The sequence below is a fragment of the Lethenteron reissneri genome, chromosome 23 (assembly GCF_015708825.2).
Source record: "Lethenteron reissneri isolate LAM-NWPU_2019-01 chromosome 23, ASM1570882v1, whole genome shotgun sequence".
Classification (NCBI taxonomy): domain Eukaryota; kingdom Metazoa; phylum Chordata; class Hyperoartia; order Petromyzontiformes; family Petromyzontidae; genus Lethenteron; species Lethenteron reissneri.
In genome coordinates this window covers 19192574-19211587 of record NC_083801.1, presented here as the reverse complement: position 1 = coordinate 19211587, position 19014 = coordinate 19192574, and the positions used below count along the sequence as shown (strand labels likewise).

Sequence of the window (19014 nt, the reverse complement as noted above, 5' to 3'; positions counted from 1 at the left end):
ATTCACACCGGTTTCGCTCGCAAGACAATCAGATGCTTCTTCAAACGGTGCTCTCCACCCTGCTAACAAACATTTACTGCCCCCCCACCCACTCACCCACTCACCCGCCGGTCACATTCCTATTAAAATAAGTGACAATGGCAGCTTCAACTTAATTAAAGCTGCTGTGAAACGTTACGGTGAGTGGTCCTTAATTGCTGGGGCACGCACAGCACGTTAACCGTGCATGATTAATCTCCGAAGCGGGCTTGTCCGTGACCGTGGCTGAGAGGGTGGACAGAGAGGGTGAGGGAGGGGACGTGGGGCTGTACAAGTGGAAGTGTAGTAAGCAACAACAACAAAAAGCCCTGCTACCCACTACCACCACCACCCACCCACGTCTTAACTCGCCTTCGCCCTTCCCCTTGACCTAGCCTCCGTCTCTCAGCATCCTCCCCCACCCCCCACTGGCACGGCTACCCCACGGCTTTCTCCCATCAATCGCTCGGGCAGTTCGGACAGCAAACTCTCGGTGCCGGCTTGCTTGCAACAACCACCACCACCACCCCCACTCTGGACTCTTTGCGCTCTCCGTCCCATCCATCGTGGGCTCAGTGGGGGAGGAGGGGGGGGGGTCTTGCCTTGTCCACCACAAGCTCTGCTCGTGTTTGTCTCTCCGTGTCAGTGGCAACTTCGGCTGAGCCGTCATCGTTCATCTCCGACGCCTCCTCCCGCGTGCAATTAATTTTTACGCAAAAACGCGCACGTACGCGCGCGCGTTTTACATTACTACGAATACGTAATAATTGTGATAATAATAATTATAAAAGACAATAACAGCTAGTACGTGTTCGTCGCCTGGCTCGCTGGCTGAGTGGGGTGGAGGGGGGGGTGGTGCTTGTAGTTTTGGATGCCAGAGGAGCTGGGAGAAGAGGAGAAATCAAGAGCGCAGCGCACTTAAAAACCTGCCCGGCTCCGCAAACACGCGCGTGTGGGACCTGCGCACTCCTCCGTGCGTTCCCTCTCGTCCCTGGGAGCAAGACGCCGACTCCAGCACACACACAGACACACACACACAGACAGACAGATAGACAGACAGACACACACAGACAGGCAGCCCTCCAACCCCTCCGCCCGACCACTCGTCTCCTTCTCGGCCCGTAGGCGCGCTTCTCTGCACCCCTTGAACATTATGTACGCCGGACGTAAGAGGAGAAAGCCTGTCCAACGAAGGTACGGTGGTGGGTTTGGGTTATCATCATCATCACCATCACCGTCGTCGTCGTCATCGTCATCATCATCCCAGTTCACTTTCGAATGCACAACACTTCGTTATCCTCGCAGCGTTTCACGCAATGGAATGTGACGGCTCGCGTTGCACACGCGTACACACACGCGCGCACATGCACACACACATGTACACACACGCACATGTACACACACGCACATGTACACACACATGCACATGTACACACACATGTACACACACGCACATGTACACACACGCACATGTACACACGCGCACATGTACACACACATGTACATGCACTCACACACATGCACATGTACACACATGCACATGTACACACACATGTACACACACGCACATGTACACACGCGCACATGTACTCACACATGCACACACACGCACATGTACACACACGCACATGTACACACGCACATGTACACACGCACATGTACACACACATGCACACACACACACGCACATGTACACACACACATGTACACACACATGCACACACACACATGTACACACACGCACATGTACACACGCACATGTACACACACATGTACACACACGCACATGTACACACGCGCGCACTTAACATACGTGGTGATTTAACATGCATGCGATGTGCCGTGCCCGTAATAGATTCAGCTGTGCGTGTTTTAACATGAGCGGAGCCTCCTCCTCCTCCTGCTGCTGTTGTTGTTGTTTACTTTACAGCACTTGCTGCTGTTGTTGTTTACTTTACAGCACTTGCTGTTGTTTACTTTACAGCACGTGCTGTTGTTAGTCTCACGTGCTGTTTGTTGCAATCTCGAGGTGCCATGCGTGGCAGCAGCAGCACCTTCAGCCGACGCCGCGTGGCCGACGTTTCGGTGACGGTGTCTCGTCGAGGTGGCTCGGTGCATTGTTGATATCGCTGCTGTTGCAGTGCAGTAAGGAGCGTGATATGGTCACGCTATGAGAACAGGGCTCTCGTTGTAGGTATTGGATTGCAAAAATACATTGACCGCTCGCTCCTAGGCAGGAAAGCTATTTCCATGCGCCGTTATATTTGTACGCGCAAATAACTTGAACGTATTGTTTGCTCAAATTGTATTGCAATCTTGTTTTAGGCATAGCGTCAAACATTTGAAATGCAGTATGTAAACACGCGAAACACTGATTGCACATGTGCATTTATATTCATACAATGCATACATCATGCACTTGTGCAATGCGGTCAATATGCGAATATAATAATTGTTGAAACAGTACGTGACATGTTTGGCTCATTAACAAATGGTTGTTGCATCATCTAAACGATTATACATCTATTCACATGATCCACAAATGTGTAGAGTTTACATATACTGCTGCTGGTTAGCAATCACGACTTGGTGAACAGTCGAATGAGGGCCACCTCAGCCCTAAAGGTTGGTTTTCTGCAGGTTGATACACCAACGCCATGTGAAACGTTCCCAATCGCGGTCATGCTCACCACATTCGGCACATTTATCCCTAATCATTGACCACGGTTCCAAGTAGCACAAACATTGTGATGCTGCGTTGGCAGCGGTGTCACAAGCACATTTTTAAAGAACTCAACATGAGTAAATATAACATAATCGGCAACGTTTTGAGCAATGACCTGTTATGAAGCGTATATATTTTCACCCAATTTGTATTGTGTCTCATTGAGGATATATTTATATCTGCTTTTTTGTACAATGTAGGCCGCCCATGGGAATGTGGAATTTCCACCTCATTGGCTCAGATCCATTAGTGATAATGAACACTGCCCCGTTGGTTTAAGTAAGCAGGCACTTTGATTTGACCTTTGGTATGTTTTTATGTGAGGAATGGGTTAGTTTTTTTATGGAGACACCTTTGACAATCAATAATATGTGAGGTTTTTTAAAAAAATGGTTTTGCAAAAAAACTTTCTCATGAGGTCATGGAATGGAATATACAAAAGTTAGCAGCTACATAGATTATGTTGTACTGTCAATAACATTAACCTATTATCGGTACCGGCTTATATGTGAGGAGTGGTAGCTCATTTATATCTCTACATTTTATCCTTGGTCAAATGAAATATTTTTTAAAATATGTTTTTATTAAAACTCGGTGTTATAAGGGATTTTACTTGGGTTATTTAACTAAAATCGTATTGAGTGTGTGGGGGATTTAATCAGCATGCCCAGACAAATAAAAACAATCCATACAGATAGGTCAAAACTCTACTTTGTGTGGCCTTCAATAGGCCACATCATATGTCCACTGGCCACAGTGTACATAGTTAATTATTTACATTTGTAGAGATATCAATTCAACGAAGTTTAGAGATATGCTTGCTCGCAATTACACAAATGAAGAGATGCTTTAGGGAACAAACACAAGTCAGATACATCATCTTGAGAAATAAGAAAAGTGAATAAGCTTGGGCAGAACGCACCACTAGATGGGATAATGGCCGATGTACGAGCCAAAGGAGAAAACGTGCCCAAGAGGAAGACCGCTATGGAGATGGAGCTATGAGATCAGTTCATGTGCAAGAAGATGGATGGTAAAATAATTAGATCGTGAGCATTGGCTACAGTGTGGCGAGGCCAGTGGAGAGACAGTGGCTGATGATAATGACGATAACCACACATTCTCCAACTTGAACGCCACAGTCCTGAAGGGTGGGTGTCACTCACGTCGCTGCTTATTCCGCCACAACCTCCTGCTCCTCCAAAGTTAGCGGATTTCACAGGGCATGTGCCACTGTGCCTCAGCATTGCCTCTGCGTGTGCGTCACACGGCCATCGTCCTGAGCCAGCCTTTGCCGGGTTCGTGTGCCCGCAGCACCAAGCTGGTGCCGGTGGAAGGAGCCAAGTCTAACCCATCCAAGCGGCATCGTGAGCGCCTGAATGCAGAGCTGGAACGGCTGGCGGGGTTGCTGCCCTTCCAACAGGACGTCATCTCCCGGCTGGACAAGCTGTCCATCCTCCGCCTCAGTGTCAGCTTCCTTCGTGCCAAGAGCTTCTTCCACGGTAATAACTTTAAACACGCGCGTGCGCGCACACGTATATTGTTTTTTGGTGGTAAAGCGTGTTCACGCACGCAGACACAGGCATTCCAAGATGAAGACACGCACTTGCACGTCGTTTCTTCAGGGTAAAGCCCGCATACTCATGGATATTCTTGGGCGGAACGTATACACACATCACGCACGCACACGCGTGGATGTCCACGCACACATGTAAAGTCTTCCAGGCTAAAGCCTGGACACTTGTAGAACGTCTTCCAGGTTTAAGACTGTCTATACACACATGAAAGCATGGTTGCACCCATACACACTGTGTCCATTCATCCACCCAACCTGATCAGCAACATCCGCAAGCAAGAACACAATGAACAAAAAAACTAATATATCAGTTTCTGTCATAATGTAACTAAAACCTTTAACATCGTAACGTATTTCACTGACTAAAGCCCACTTTAATTAACACACATATGCTCGTGGTGTGAAATGTAGAGTTTTTATAGATACAAAGCAACACCATTCCTTGACAATGTACACATTGTAATTTTATTCGATGTTGCGCTGAAAAAAATAAGGAAAACAACTGTCGGTTTAAAACATGTTTTCTAAATGAACATTTTGGAATCAAGCACTACAATCACAAACTGCTTTTGCACATTGCCATTTTAAATCATGTCCTCTCTGGTAAGGATTTTATTTTCCATCTGATATTAATAATGAGTATCATTTAAATAACATATTAAAATAAAGATATGTTTATCCCTTAGAAATGAATCTTATTTATACAGTAATAACATTTTCTTTCTTCATGATGCAACACTGACATCTTTGTATGTGTAATATTACTTCCATTGGCCAGTTGAACAAACTTAAAATATTTCCTTTGGCAGAATTTCAATTCAACAAAAAAAACATTAAGCAGGAAAATACGCTATGTCAATGTTTGTAGGTCAACAGAGGCCTTGCTTTCGTGGGATATTAATCTGTGGCCTAGATTTAAATGACAGTTAAAACCACATTCTAAAAATTGTAAAAGGCCGAAATGGCCACACAGTAACAAAGCGTTAACCAAGTGCTTTAGATATTGATTCAAAGTGCGCATGAACTGAGTGGAAATATTGTGTGACTTCTGTGCTATAACGTGTCTAAGTTAAAGCACCCAAGCTTTCCTAGATAGTGCCTCTGCCTGTCAACCCAGCGTGTGAGAGATGCCAGAGGGATATGTACAGTCTAATGCTGTATTGCACTTTCTAAATCAGACGTATTTGACCTCTTTTTACATAAGGCCGTGCAATGTAGCATCACTTTGCATAATGGTGTTTATCTGAATATTTTTGTTGTTATATTAGGGTCATATGATATCAGGTACACGTTTGCTCATGAATTAATGCAATACACATCTGGAACAGTTTGAATTAACACTTTGTTTTGTGGGATTTGTGCCTTTATTTGGGGCGGCGGTGGGGAATAATCATCCAAGATTAAGGAATGTTACGTGTCGTATGTATAGTCATGTACTGATAGGAACCTCTTGGTTAAACCAGCCCACAGGGGATTATTGTGTCCGTCCATCGTGCAGGGAGAGGCTGGGTGGGGAGGGAGGGGCTGGGTGGGGGGGGGAGGGTGGGGCTGGGTGGGGAGGGGAGGGTGGGGAGGGGCTGGGCTGGGTGGGGAGGGTGGGGCTGGGTGGGGGTGGGAGCGGTGGGGCTGGGTGGGGAGGGGCTGGTCACCCCGTGGTGCCCTTATAAAACTCAACGTTTAACCTACTCACGCCGGCTTGTGCCCGCCCTCACAGTCGGCCATATTTGCGGAATACACCACGCCGCCGTTGACCCTGGCCATTGACCGAGCAACCCAACGTTCCTACCAGCTCCCTCCGCAGGAATGTGTTATAATAGGTGCTACGGGTGTGATGGTTGGCAGAGTGGGTTGGCAACCCCAGAGGTCGCTGGTTCGAATTCGATCTCGTAGCGCCGCGTTTGAAACAATCAAGTTATTTTTGTTTGTTTGTATCTCTTTGCCACTGTCCACCCAGCAGTGTAAATGGGTAACAACATCACAGTGGCCCAGACAGTATGAGAATCATTGCTAATTTTTTAAGGTTACATTTTTCTTATATTTTCTTCATTGTATTTGTTATTTAGTTTTTTTTTCATGTGCGCTCTTAAATATTTGTAGTTTATGCTATAGCGATAAGACAAGAAATATCGACAGTCTGTACTCTTCAGTTTCCTGGGTGAAATGGGGCTCCGGCCTTGCTCAATCCAGACCAGCTCGCTCAAGAAGCTCAATAAAGAGTTTACCGATCGGCTTAGTTCTAAGACATTTGGCCAGTGTGAAAAAGTAGGCCGAGTATCCACTTGACACTTGTAGAGGTCCTTCTGCCAGCAGTGGCATGTGCAAGACATTGCAGGGCTGAACCTATACTTTTCTAAATATATGACTTGAACCCAAGCATGTCTTCTTTGAAAGTATCCCAGGGTTATAATGCCAGAAAGGGCTTATGTGAACTACTTATTGGACATAGCTTATCTCATAACCATTAATATCAGCTGTTGAAAGCCTTGTATTTATTGCAGCCTAACGTGAAAACACTATGCAATTAATTAGGTGAAGAGTGCAATAATTACTTATTGATCTTGCGGCATACCGAATTATTATCAGCACTGTGGAATCTGCCACACTTGATATGTGTGCATGTTTTTTAAAAATGTCTTTTTACATACTACAGTACTCTACATGATACACTGCCGCTCAGATGACATGTCACAGTGCTTTCACCATTCTCTTAGTCTACATTAATGTAATAGTCCTTGCAATTACCACCAACATAATAACCCTCTCTCCAACATAATAAGCTCTTTCTTTAGCCGTAAGCCTCATTATCACATAAATACATAATCCACAACATTTTTATGAAAGCTACAAAAACATTGTCCAGAAGAATAATATTGACGGGACAAATTCTTATACTCCAATGCTTTGGTTGAACTTTACCATCTTGTGATGTTTACATCTGCCACTATACATTATTTACATTTGTGTACAATGTACACTTCAATAATAGCCATTACTTGATACATATTCAGTACAGTATTATATATTTTCACGCGAGCAATTTGACGAGGGCTGAGAATTAATATGTTTTACACATATGCCAATCTCAATTCAACACTGTAGGACACCACGTATATCATCATCATCATCATCACAGTGCTGTATGCAATGTTATGGTGCGATACTCAACAATGTATTTCCAGATGTTCACTATAATATATACGATGTATTTGTGTATGTTTATGCACCCGTGTGGGTTGCGTGTTTGCCTGTGTGCTTTGTGAGTAAATGGGAGTAACTTGAATTGTGTTAAGAGGCAGTTTATTTATAAGTCCAACAATTATATGCAAAATAATCAGCGTGATTGTGGAGATTATACAAAACAAATCCAAAAAAGCAGACTATACACGACTTCTTCCCATATATGTCCCCCTAAACAATAACACAAATCTTTTCTACACATCGCGTCAGCCACACAACATTTTGGGAGTTATTGTTTGTCAGCAGGATTGGTTTAATACAAGCATACTCACATTCACTATCTGGTCAACACACTCACAGCTTGCTTAAACAAATGCTGCTGAACTGCCAGACGATTTTTGGCCAGGACTCTCTATCTTAGATATGCGTCCTAAGTCTATGCAAAAACTACTGTGTATGTATAATGCATAACACTAAATCATAACTTGCGTCATTGTGAAGAATATATCAGTGACAAAATAAGCAGATAACATTACCTCCGTCACATGCCTGTCCATCCAATAAAAACAAGTTCAAGTGTGTTTTACATATCCCGTGAGCCATGTGGCCTTCTGGGTAGGAGTGATTGTGTAAAAAGGATGGGATGTTTAAAATATATATACTTTACGTCTAATTTGTATGCGCAGGGATAAATCTGAAAAGGAGGCTTGTATCATTTGCTATTTAAAACAAGCATCATTTTTTACGACGTTAATGAAATGAAGATTTGCCTTCAAATGCGGACTTCATTTCGCAATGTTTTCATCGACAACATCTGCGCTGCGTTAAAATAAGATTAACCTTTTGCCGTTAAAATCTCGGCAGCAGCGTTTAGAAAAGAAAAAAAACACCCCTAAAATTCTCCTAAAATGCATTGTGGCGTTGCGTCTCCCGGAATAAGTTTTGCACGATCGCACCGCTGCTACGCAGCACGCCAGGGTGGAATAAAAAAGGGTCAAGAACGATAAAGGGGGCAGAGGAGGGGGGGGGGGTGCTGAAAATCGCTTAACTGAAAGATTTATTTGGGAGGAACGGCCGGTAGCGTTTGTCTTCGTGAAGAAGGTGTGTCGACGAACAGCGTCTAAAGCACTTTGCTCCGAGACGCTTAATGCGAGACGCGTGATTCCAAATAGACCATCACATTACACTGGACTGTATAAGCCTAGTAATTATTGGTGCACGTGTGCACTGTAATGAGGTCATCGTGCTCGGTTGCTTTTTGCAAATACTGTACAGATGGGTGGCAGGAAAACTACACTGTGAGCGTGCGTGGTTTATGTAAACAACAACAAAACGGAGTTCGGTGAATGACTTTTCGGATCATCATTGTTGAGTGATATTTACTCAACAATTTGTCATCCCCATGCGGAACTCGATTAAATTGTTACACATATTTCGCAGCGGTTGTAATCAAGTCAGAAACAATTGGATGCATCCTGTATGCCAGGAACGTGTGATATAGAAGCGGTGGGTGTAAATTATGCCAGGAGTCTCGCTATAACCAGTCTGGCAGACACAAATATAAAAATAGAGATCCATCGTTTCCCCCCCCCCCTGTCCACGTAAATGTGTATTCAGATGCTTCTGAGTTCGGGTAATTTTTTGATAAAGGTCGCAGCTTAAATGTTTACAAAAATCAGTAGAGAGTGGTGGTCCAATTGAAAGCATGATGGTGTGCAATGTCACACGGGAGGGGGGGACTGGGTGATGGGGGTGGGGAAGTGTGGGTGACAGCATGGTAGAGAGAGCGAGAGCACGGCATGTGTGCACAAGCAGCGCTGTGGGAAAATGAATTTTTCATTCCTTTTGGAATGAAATGCCTTCTGACAGCTGTCACTAAATAATGCAGCGAGTCTGACTTGTCCGCGGAGAACGGGGCACTTTGTGTGCATCGCGGGGCCCCTGTCTGCCGTGCGTCAGCCCGGTGCTAGAAATGTCCTCATTAATACAAAAGATCTCTACAAGCCGGGCCTCATTGTGCGCTGCTTTGTTTTCTCAATAATTAGTGGGGTGTGGTTGGGAATTAGCTTGGCTCCACAGTTGGAGATTTCTTTCTTTCTGGCGCGTAGTATTTTTTTTTCTTTCTCCGTGCTTGTAAATGCCAAAACGTGAAGGTCGCGCGCATTGTCGAAGTCCATTCATGGAACTGTCTACAGCATTCATCATAAAATAAGCACAAGTGTTTTTTTTAGCACATCGCTTTGGTGAGTGGGTTCTTTAAGACCACTATATTTTTTTTCTCGCACATGGAGAAGTCCTTGTGAATTTACTAAATCCCCAAAATGTTGAATTCCTTGGTGTAAACAAAGGGTTAATGTTTACATAGGTGGAATGAAATTGCTGGACAAGCCACTGTATAAAGCTCTCAAGTTGCAGAGGCTGTGTAATTAAGCCATTAGTGGCACAGGAGTGCTTGAGTAAACCTCCACAGAGTGATGGGGCACAGGTCAAGGGCTTCAGCACCAACATTCCCTTTGGGGTTCCCTGATAATAACATTCCTGAGGGCATTCCCCTGAGAAGAATATCCGAGTGGTTAACTTACAAGACTCAACCTTGTGAGGATCCCCTGAAACGAAGGGCTGAGGGCAAGTGTCTTCCTTGTCTGCGCCTTAATTGATGACTAACTCATGTCACTGATGCAGTTCTAATACTCTTAAGTCTGTGGTTCTTCTTAACCTGGTGTGCACGCACCCTCTGGGGATGCGAGATGCCCTTTCTGGGGGTGCGAGACGTGGCCAGATTTTTTTAGAAAGTCAATAATCGAAACACAAATGACGCACGGGCACGTAAGTACAACTTACTTTGTTTCATCAAACCCTATGTGTTTAATAACATACATGTTTTTCACGATTGAGACCCAGAGGAGTGCAAGGCTGCAGTAAAGGTTAAGAAACACTGCTCTGAGTGTTACGTGGCAACCGGTCTAACCAGCAAAAATCATCAACAATTTGCACTTCTCATAGCCCAGATGGAATATAAAAAAATCGAAGTAGAAAAAACGTGGATCTGTTGTCTATTAATCTTATATACTTGCCATTTAACATATATGCGGGAGTAAATAACAGAAAATGCAATACTACATAGCATGGTGATTGTCTTAATGAGATACATTGCCATTGTAGTGCTTTTCCACAAATTTGACAGAGGATTGACAATGTTTTATATTTTCAGAGGTATATGCTCATTACGTATATGCTTTGTAAGAGCACTTTCTTTTAATGGTTCAAATCGTCTCTTACAGTTACAATTGTCTGTTAACACATGGATGAATTGTTTACCCTGGCACGTGTTGTATGCATCATCTGGGTTACTCAAAAGAATCATACCACCCAAGCCACGGTCAAAAACGCATTTTTTATAATATGATATACTGTATGGACAGAGGCAAGTGTTTGTATGCAAGAGAGCCAGATAACAAGGGCTGGTCAAATACGCCACGTGAAGTGTGAATGCAATGGGTGAGCCCCTCTACAGAGTTGAATTTCCAAGTTTGTAGTGGCTCTAAAAGCTCCAAATTCTACCTTAAAGGAATCTTAACGATCGAACAAAAGCCTACACATCTGAGGCGTGGTCTGTGCATTGACACTTTCCTTTACTTTAAAGTGCTTTAGTTTGTCCCTGAGCTGGATGGATTTCCACTAAATCTGAAAAAATTCTAGGAATGTGTTACCACTGCCTGCTTTGTATAATGCAACTGTCTATAGACATGGTAATGGTGAATGGTGCCTCCTAAGAAAATGGTTATTTAGCGGGAGTACATTAAACCTTAAGGTGCAGTATCAACAATTGCTAACAAAGCATAAAAAATAACAATCCGCATCTTACCAAAGGCAAAGGTGAGCAACGTGTTTCTTGCAAATTGAATGATCCAAATTAATGGGTCTCCTGTTCACGTGGCTTAAAATGCTTCTCAAAAAACACGTCAAATACAATCTCTGCTTGCATTACCCAGTACTGTAACAATTGATAAATAATATTAAATATTAATACAATTTCAAATTAAAATTTTAGACAGTGCAGCAACCTTTACCTGTCTGCCTTCTCTTCACTGTATGTTCAGAAATGTTAACAATGTTTTCTGGATGTTTTCCAGAAGAATATACTCCATGCCAAATATGGAATGTCTGTTTTAGAGCAGTAGTCAACTGCCAAACTCACGTCTCTGGTGACTTTAAATATTGAGGTCAAGGAAGTTTTTTGGGACTATTAGAGACATCACAAAATTGCAGTGGTTGAGAATAAATTTTATTCATTCTGTCACTTGGCTGGTCCTCCCAAATAAATATTTCAGTCAAGCGATTTGCAGCATCCACCCGTGCCCCCTTTATTGTTCTTGACCCTTTTTACTGCACGGTAGTGTGCACGCAGCGGTGCGATCGTGCAAAACTTATTCCGGGAGACGCAACGCCACAATGTATCTTAGCAAGAATTTATTGTGTTTTTTATTTTTTAAACGCTGCCGAGATTCGAACGGCAAAAGTTTATCTTATTTTAACGCAGCGCAGATTTCGTCGATGAAAACATTCGCAAATAGTATTGAGGATTGTGTGGTATTAGTTAGAGCTTGGCAGAGAGAAAAAACAAACTAGTTGTAATTTCACCTGCAGTGCCATAAACAATGGGGAATGTAAGCTTTATATAAAGTTGGATTTGTGTGGCAGGGATTTTAGATTTGCGCTCATTATGAAGGCCATGGATTACTCCAAAGTCAAGGGAAGCTCAGCTGAAATGATTGGCAGGGACTCACATGACCATCGTACCATAGAAAATATGCCACACGCTGTGGAAAAGCCATCTCACCGTGTTTAGTTAAATGCATATGTTGTGATTCATACACTCTATAAATGTAACTTGCCATCATCATGGCCGGCCATGATCAATTCACTTCTGGATGAAGGCCTCCCCAAAGCATCGCCATCTTTCATGTTTTTAAGATGTAGCTGCCATAATAGAAGCGGAATTTTTTTTATTTTATTTTAATATGTTTTCATGCTGTAGTTAATGTGCAAATATGGTCATATGAAAATAAGTACGTCATCTAAACAAATGTAAATTAACTATTTTAATACATTCTATATATTTAGTTTTTTTATAATCTTGGTTCTATAGTGCTTACTCAAAATAAGTCAGTTTTGTTTAGACATTTTCAAGAGTATATTTGTGAGTAATTTTCGGCTGTAGAATTGGTGCTGTCGATACTGAAACTGTGTAAATTTTAATGATGTTCATGATAAATCTATCTTCAAATTATGCACCTAATTGTTGATGCAGTTGTCTTCGTAAAATGTTTATACACATTCATATTCGGAGATTGTCTCGTTTAAGACACGAGCAGCACAATTGTGTTACGTTACTGCGGTTGAGTGAGATGAGTTTGCACTAAAAGTAAAACAACTGATGTGATGTGCTCTTTCTTTGTGGTGTCACGATTTGTAACAATTACCGATCCTTTAAGATCGCACCTGTGAATTTTCAGTGCAGGATAGTTTCTTTTTCACAATCAATCTTTATTTAGACTGGAGACATCCGATGAACTATAACGTTTTTTTTCTTTCACAGATGTCCAGGCAGCATTGTCGTACATTCACTTTGGTTCGTGTACATGCTAATACTCTATATAGTTGATGGCAAAGCTCAATACCCTAAACAAATAAATATAATACTTAATGTGGCTGGAATGCAATTAAATTAACCTTTTTATGCTGATGTTAATTGAACTCGGGATTCTAATTTACATAATTACAATAAAGTGTTAACACAACCTTTGTCAATGGTGTCCGTTTGACATTTTATATACAATCCAACCCTTGCAGCTACTGTCAAGGCTCTGTTAATGCCCCTGTAAAATATTATTCTCAAAATTCATCTGCACGTGCCTCAGAGTGTTTCCTGTGCGCTGTACTCGTAACTAATTGGCATGTTCTGTTTACGTGACAAACCTTACTAATTGGCTGTGTCGGGCGGTAACGAACATTTTATATTTATGCGATCTAACCCAGAAAAACCCGTATTATGAATGAAGATGAAATGAATTGCCTCACCGTTAACCCATGAGAAGATTAGTGGTGATATAGCTGTAAGACAGCCACACTTCCGATTACATACACGTACTAACGGGATCGGAAGTAAAAGGACATGCGGGAGGGCGCATGCCACAGTTTGGTGCAAGCTATCACAGAGTGCGGTCGTGTCGCTACAGTTCTCTGCGGTGAGTACAATGTCTTTAAAAACAGCGGCGCTACGCCTCTCTAAATAAAATAAAGGCTAACCGCTTTTCGCGTTCCAAGATTCAGCGGTGAACTGGGCCCACCCTACAAATTGCAGACGTCTCGGAACGGGAAAGGGTTAATATTTCCGTTTCAATTGTCAATGGGCTAAAGCTCCCTCTCGTGGAGTTCCTTCTGCCAGCAGGGCTGCTACCGTTACCTTTTCTTCTATGAGACAACTGTGATACTCTCAAATGATTGTATCTAAGTGCTATAAAAAGTAACAAAAATTCCGTCAAATTCCATGATCAACGTCACTGAATACAATTAGCTATGATAGTAATTCTAATAAATAGGCAGCCAAAAACAAAAACAAAACACTTATCTTGTCTTGGAGAACGAGAAGCAGTCACCACCACAAGAGCTGGTAACTGCATCTAATTAGGCCCAGGAGCGATCTGTGTGGCAGCAACAACAAAAAGTGGACGGCCCAACCAACACTTGCCCATTCGTTTTTACCCCGAGATAGGGAGGTGACTGGGAAATGAGGCTGTCGACCTGTCCCTTTCGATCACTGAGTGAAAAACTACATGAATGAACGAACCCTCACGGAAACACCAGTAATGTAGCTAAGTGCACTTTTATAGTGAGTTTCATTTAGACCGGCCAAAATGGCATTACCCGTGCCTCATTACAAATGCTCAGGGCATTTTATGAAAGTGCCATTAATGTCTTCGAAGCCAGCATGCCATTAAATGAGAAAACATTTGTCCTCGAGTTACATTTGTGTGGCATTATCTTTCACACAAACACCATTCGATGCAGCTGTGTCTATCTGCAGTTCAGGTCTGGCTTTTTTTCTTCTTCTGTGATTTACTTGACCGTTGGAGGACTTGCCCCTGTAAAAACCTCAGCTTTCAACTGCACTTTACATTATACAGTAGTTGTGTTTGGTTTAAACATAAATCTACTGTCCAAGAGTTAATGTTCTAGTTTTATTTCATGTAAACTTCTACAGCTTCTGAAACTGGAGACGTGTAATGACAAATTAACCGGCCACACTAACACGAAAACTTAATTTTATTCACTGCGCATAGAAATTTTTAAAAGTTGAAAGTGATACAGCCACTCACGCCCTCATATACGTATGTGGAAATGGTGAATTTAAAAAGCCCTGGCCAGATCTCGGAGCTTATCCTCACATTTGACATCCAGTTCCTACCGCTTGCAGTTAATTAAGCTGAGCTGTTGCAATGACCGGCTGGCGTGAGAGCACGTGTTAAGTGATGACGGGTGAGGCATCTAGGGATGTGGTTCTTGGAGCTCATTGGGAAAGCCCATTAACTCTAGATGATGAAAGAATATCTTAATCTTCTTTCATGTGGTGGTGCATTCTGCTCATTTATTATTTACGTCAAGCGTTTGAATGGAACTCTTTACGAGTGGATGGAGAAGTACCCTGACAGTTCTATAGCTGCAGCTTCATAAAAACCTTGCTGGAGATTCAGGTGTATGCACTATGTGAAAGCAGTGTTGCTATAGCGGCTTTAGCCTAATGTGTTTTAGATATAAATCTTATTTTTTCTTCCCGAGGACAGATGTGACAAATGTTAATCGAGCATTTGGTCTTTATTCAACCTTCCATCCCTTTGCGAGAAGCCAATAAGCAAGCAGTTGTGCTCTAGAATAGGAATGTGGAATATCGGCCCACCATTTCAGGGCTTCAAACAGGAGATGTGTACTTTCTGTTCCCGCATGTGAGCGATAAACCACTGCCCATGTTTATGCTTGTGTCTTTATAACTAATCGTCATGCTGTGTTGGCCTATAATACCTGCTACAATATACAATAGTTATACTTAGACATGATGAAGTTATTTATATTCATTTAGGTAAATGTTCTTGGCATGCATGTCAAATTCAGCTGCATTATGCAGTGAAATATGTTAGATGTGTAAACAAAACCTCATGCCTTCTATCCTTTTTTTGATTATAGCACTGTACTGCAAATATTGTTCATACAATCTATAGATGCTTTAAATTCATAATAAAACCACCAATGATTCTAAATTCTGTTGCTGGGCTCATCACTTGAACTTCCAAAGGGAATCATGGGATACAATTTCTCGGTGGATAAAAATACCTCAGTTGAAATCTATAGTATACTGGTTAAACGGTGGACATGTAGATCATGCTGAATTTTATTCAGTTGATTTATTGCAAAAAAATTAGTTACAAAGCAGAATTTTGTGAAGAGCAAATATTTTTTATTTTGCAATTAAAACTATGGCACGTAATTTTAATTGCACATCAAAATCCCTCTACGTTGTGATTTTTGGAAACACTGCATTTTATTAAAATAACTTATATACTTCTTGTTTGACTTACATAAAACAACTGCTCTTTTCCACATCTGAGGTTAAAATCAAAATATGAAACATGTCATTCCCAGAGCCAGCTCAATGTTTATTGACCACAATGACCAAGCAACCAAGTGTAACAGCAATCTTGCACTTGATGGCAGTGCTATTTATTCACTTGTCTAATTATAGCTTTATTTCCATGCTTGTATGCAACAGCTGAGGGAGGGGGGCGGTTAGCAGCTTGTGGAGGAGGATCATGTCTCCCACGATTGGCCCGACATTGGTGGGGGGGGGGGGGTCTTGGTCTTATTCACAACCAAACCGTGAGAGAAGCCGCTGTTGGGGCTTGAAAATTGCCACGCTAAGTTGTTTCGTAGCTGGTTGTGGCGTCTGCCAAAGTTCACATGCTCAGCCCAATTACTTCCCCACTCACCCACCCGCCCCTCCTGTTGATCCTCCCACAAACAGAAGTCTTACGAGGCGGTCAAGCTGGTGGACTCTGTTGCGTTTGTTTGTTGGCTTGCCCTGTTGTATGTGGTGTGTGTTTTATGTTCATAAGCATCCAACGACATAAAACAAACTTGGCCTACGTTCACATAACCATAAATTAATGTTCTTCTTTGAACTCCCTACGAGTGTTGATCTGGAATCAATCAAGACCCCTTAAGTTTATTTTTGACTTGATTACTTTCAACTATATAGGTTTCATGATTATTTCCATGAATTGTTTGTGAAAGTTTTAATTTGAGATAACACAATATAATATACATTTTAATATATGTTGTGTTTTTGCCAAACCTTCATATATATTTAGTGTGCATATTTTTACATAGGTACACAATGCTATTTGGAATTTGCATTTTCTCATGTTTTCACTGATTTCCATTGAATACTGTGTTGAAGTTTACATAGGGTCAAGCATAAACACATCAATGGGCTCTAAAAATATAGGAGAGGGTGTGAGAGTGTGAGAGGTAGCGCTGTGTGTCTAATTTTAGCAAATACTTAAACACAAAAATACACCCACTTGAAGTCACTTAAAAGCCATTACTGTTGTATTCATCATCATCACGGTCCACGGGCAGATAGCCCGTAGGTATCCACTTGACATTTCATCATTTGTTTCCACTTTCCTCTGTCTTGCGCCAATATGCTCAAGTACTGCCACATTTGTCAGGCACCAATTTCTGATCTTGTTGTGAAGCCGTTCTCTGCTAGGTCTTCCTCTCTTTCCAGTTCCCTACATTTTTCAAAACAACACACTTTTGATTTTATTGTTCTTGCCCATCATACATATGTGTTCAAATAGGGACAGTGTCCTTCTCATTACTGCCTGCATCAGTTCACTTGAGCCATTTTCCAGTGTGGCGAGGCAGGAAGGCAGGGATGGTAAAATTGTGAAATACGAGAGGGTTGATCTGCTCTACAGGATTTAGTATGGGAGCCCTCAGCAGTCAGAATCAGAATCTTTATTTAGACTAGAGGAATCCGATTAGCTATGAAGCTCTTTTTCACATATATCCAGTGGGGGGGAAGTCATAAAGTTACATCAACAAACAACACAAAAAAACATATGACCGTAAGATAGAGAAAATGTAAGCAATTTACTATTAATGTAAATAGAGTTTGGAAGTACAAATTGCACAAGTACATACATTCTTGCTGATTCGTCAACACCAATTGATTCGGCCAATATATTCGTCTTCATTGACAAGGTGATAACAACATTTATATACATTATAAGCACTACATTTCTGAAGTTATTTACCACAATTCATGCATTTTGTAACTTTATTTTATTTCTATTTTTTATTCTTTCCCATAATGCAACATTTTATACCAGGGAGTTCTGATTTTATGAAGGTTGTAAAACAGTATGTTATAAATATGTTCTAAATATGTTATAAATCACAATATCCAGCAATTCTTTAAACTTTTTTTGTTATTATCGGTCCTGGCCCACGGATTTTGCTTCGGAGCCAGTATTTGTTTCACACACTGCCAAGTATATATATAAGTGGTCACTTATTTGCAGTGAAGTAAGTGTATTTTTTTTAGAAAACCATGTGAGGACCCAAGAGACCATGATGGTTTCATTAGCAAATTGACGAAAAAAACCCTGATACAATTAAATAAAGTACAAAAACTAAGAAAATATAAATCGGAGCAAAATAAAAAAAATATATATACTGAACGAACGTTCATCAATGTTAAAATCAAACTAACTTTGTTTGGTTCATGTGTGCTTGGACTAAGCACTATTAAAACCGTTCATCGCTCAATTTGGATACAGAAACACGAGCAGATTCAGCGCTTCGTGCGCTAACGTGTAAAAAGGCAGTACAATGGCAAGTTGCTCTGTATTTGTTTTGTTTATTGTACATAATCTACAGTTTTATCATTAAACCGTGATGCTGGTGAGCTGGGAGCTCGTACGACCGACGCGCGGCCGATTAGCATGCGAGGAGGAGGGGCCGCAGCTGTGTGATCACGGACATGCCCTGCGGGCCAGCATAAATTCATGTTGTGAGTTGACAAGTCGACAAGGCACCCTAATAGACCACCCACCACTGGCTCATGGCCTTTATAGGCTTAAGCCTGCTGTGAGGCACAAGCGGCATGCTGCCACTCTTACGCACAATTCCCCAAATGTCAACAAATGTACACAATGCCTGGCGGTGCAGTAATGTCACATGTAGATTCTGTCCTCTGACCCCGGCGTTGTTTTGAATGGCTAATGCGTCATTCCTTTCAAGGTCATTGCTGCGCTAAATAGTCTATACTGTGCCTTGATCATGACAGATATTTCAATAATCAGCTGCGTGAAAATGGGTTGACCATGTTTTTTTTTTATACTACAGACAATTGCTATATGTGCTAATGCTGTGACATGTACAGTACCGATACACA

The 19014-nt window shown here is 41.9% G+C and overlaps 1 protein-coding gene across 1 annotated transcript in view; it reads left to right on the top strand.

Moving 5' to 3' along the window:
- Window positions 1-508: 508 nt before the first annotated feature.
- The window catches only part of LOC133346158 (aryl hydrocarbon receptor-like), a 102800-nt gene continuing 84294 nt past the window's right edge, over window positions 509-19014 (top strand). Inside the window, 2 exon segments of the mRNA XM_061557613.1 lie at window positions 509-1212; window positions 4058-4245. Of these exon segments, the coding sequence (XP_061413597.1) occupies window positions 1172-1212; window positions 4058-4245 (229 nt within the window). The 5' untranslated portion in view covers window positions 509-1171.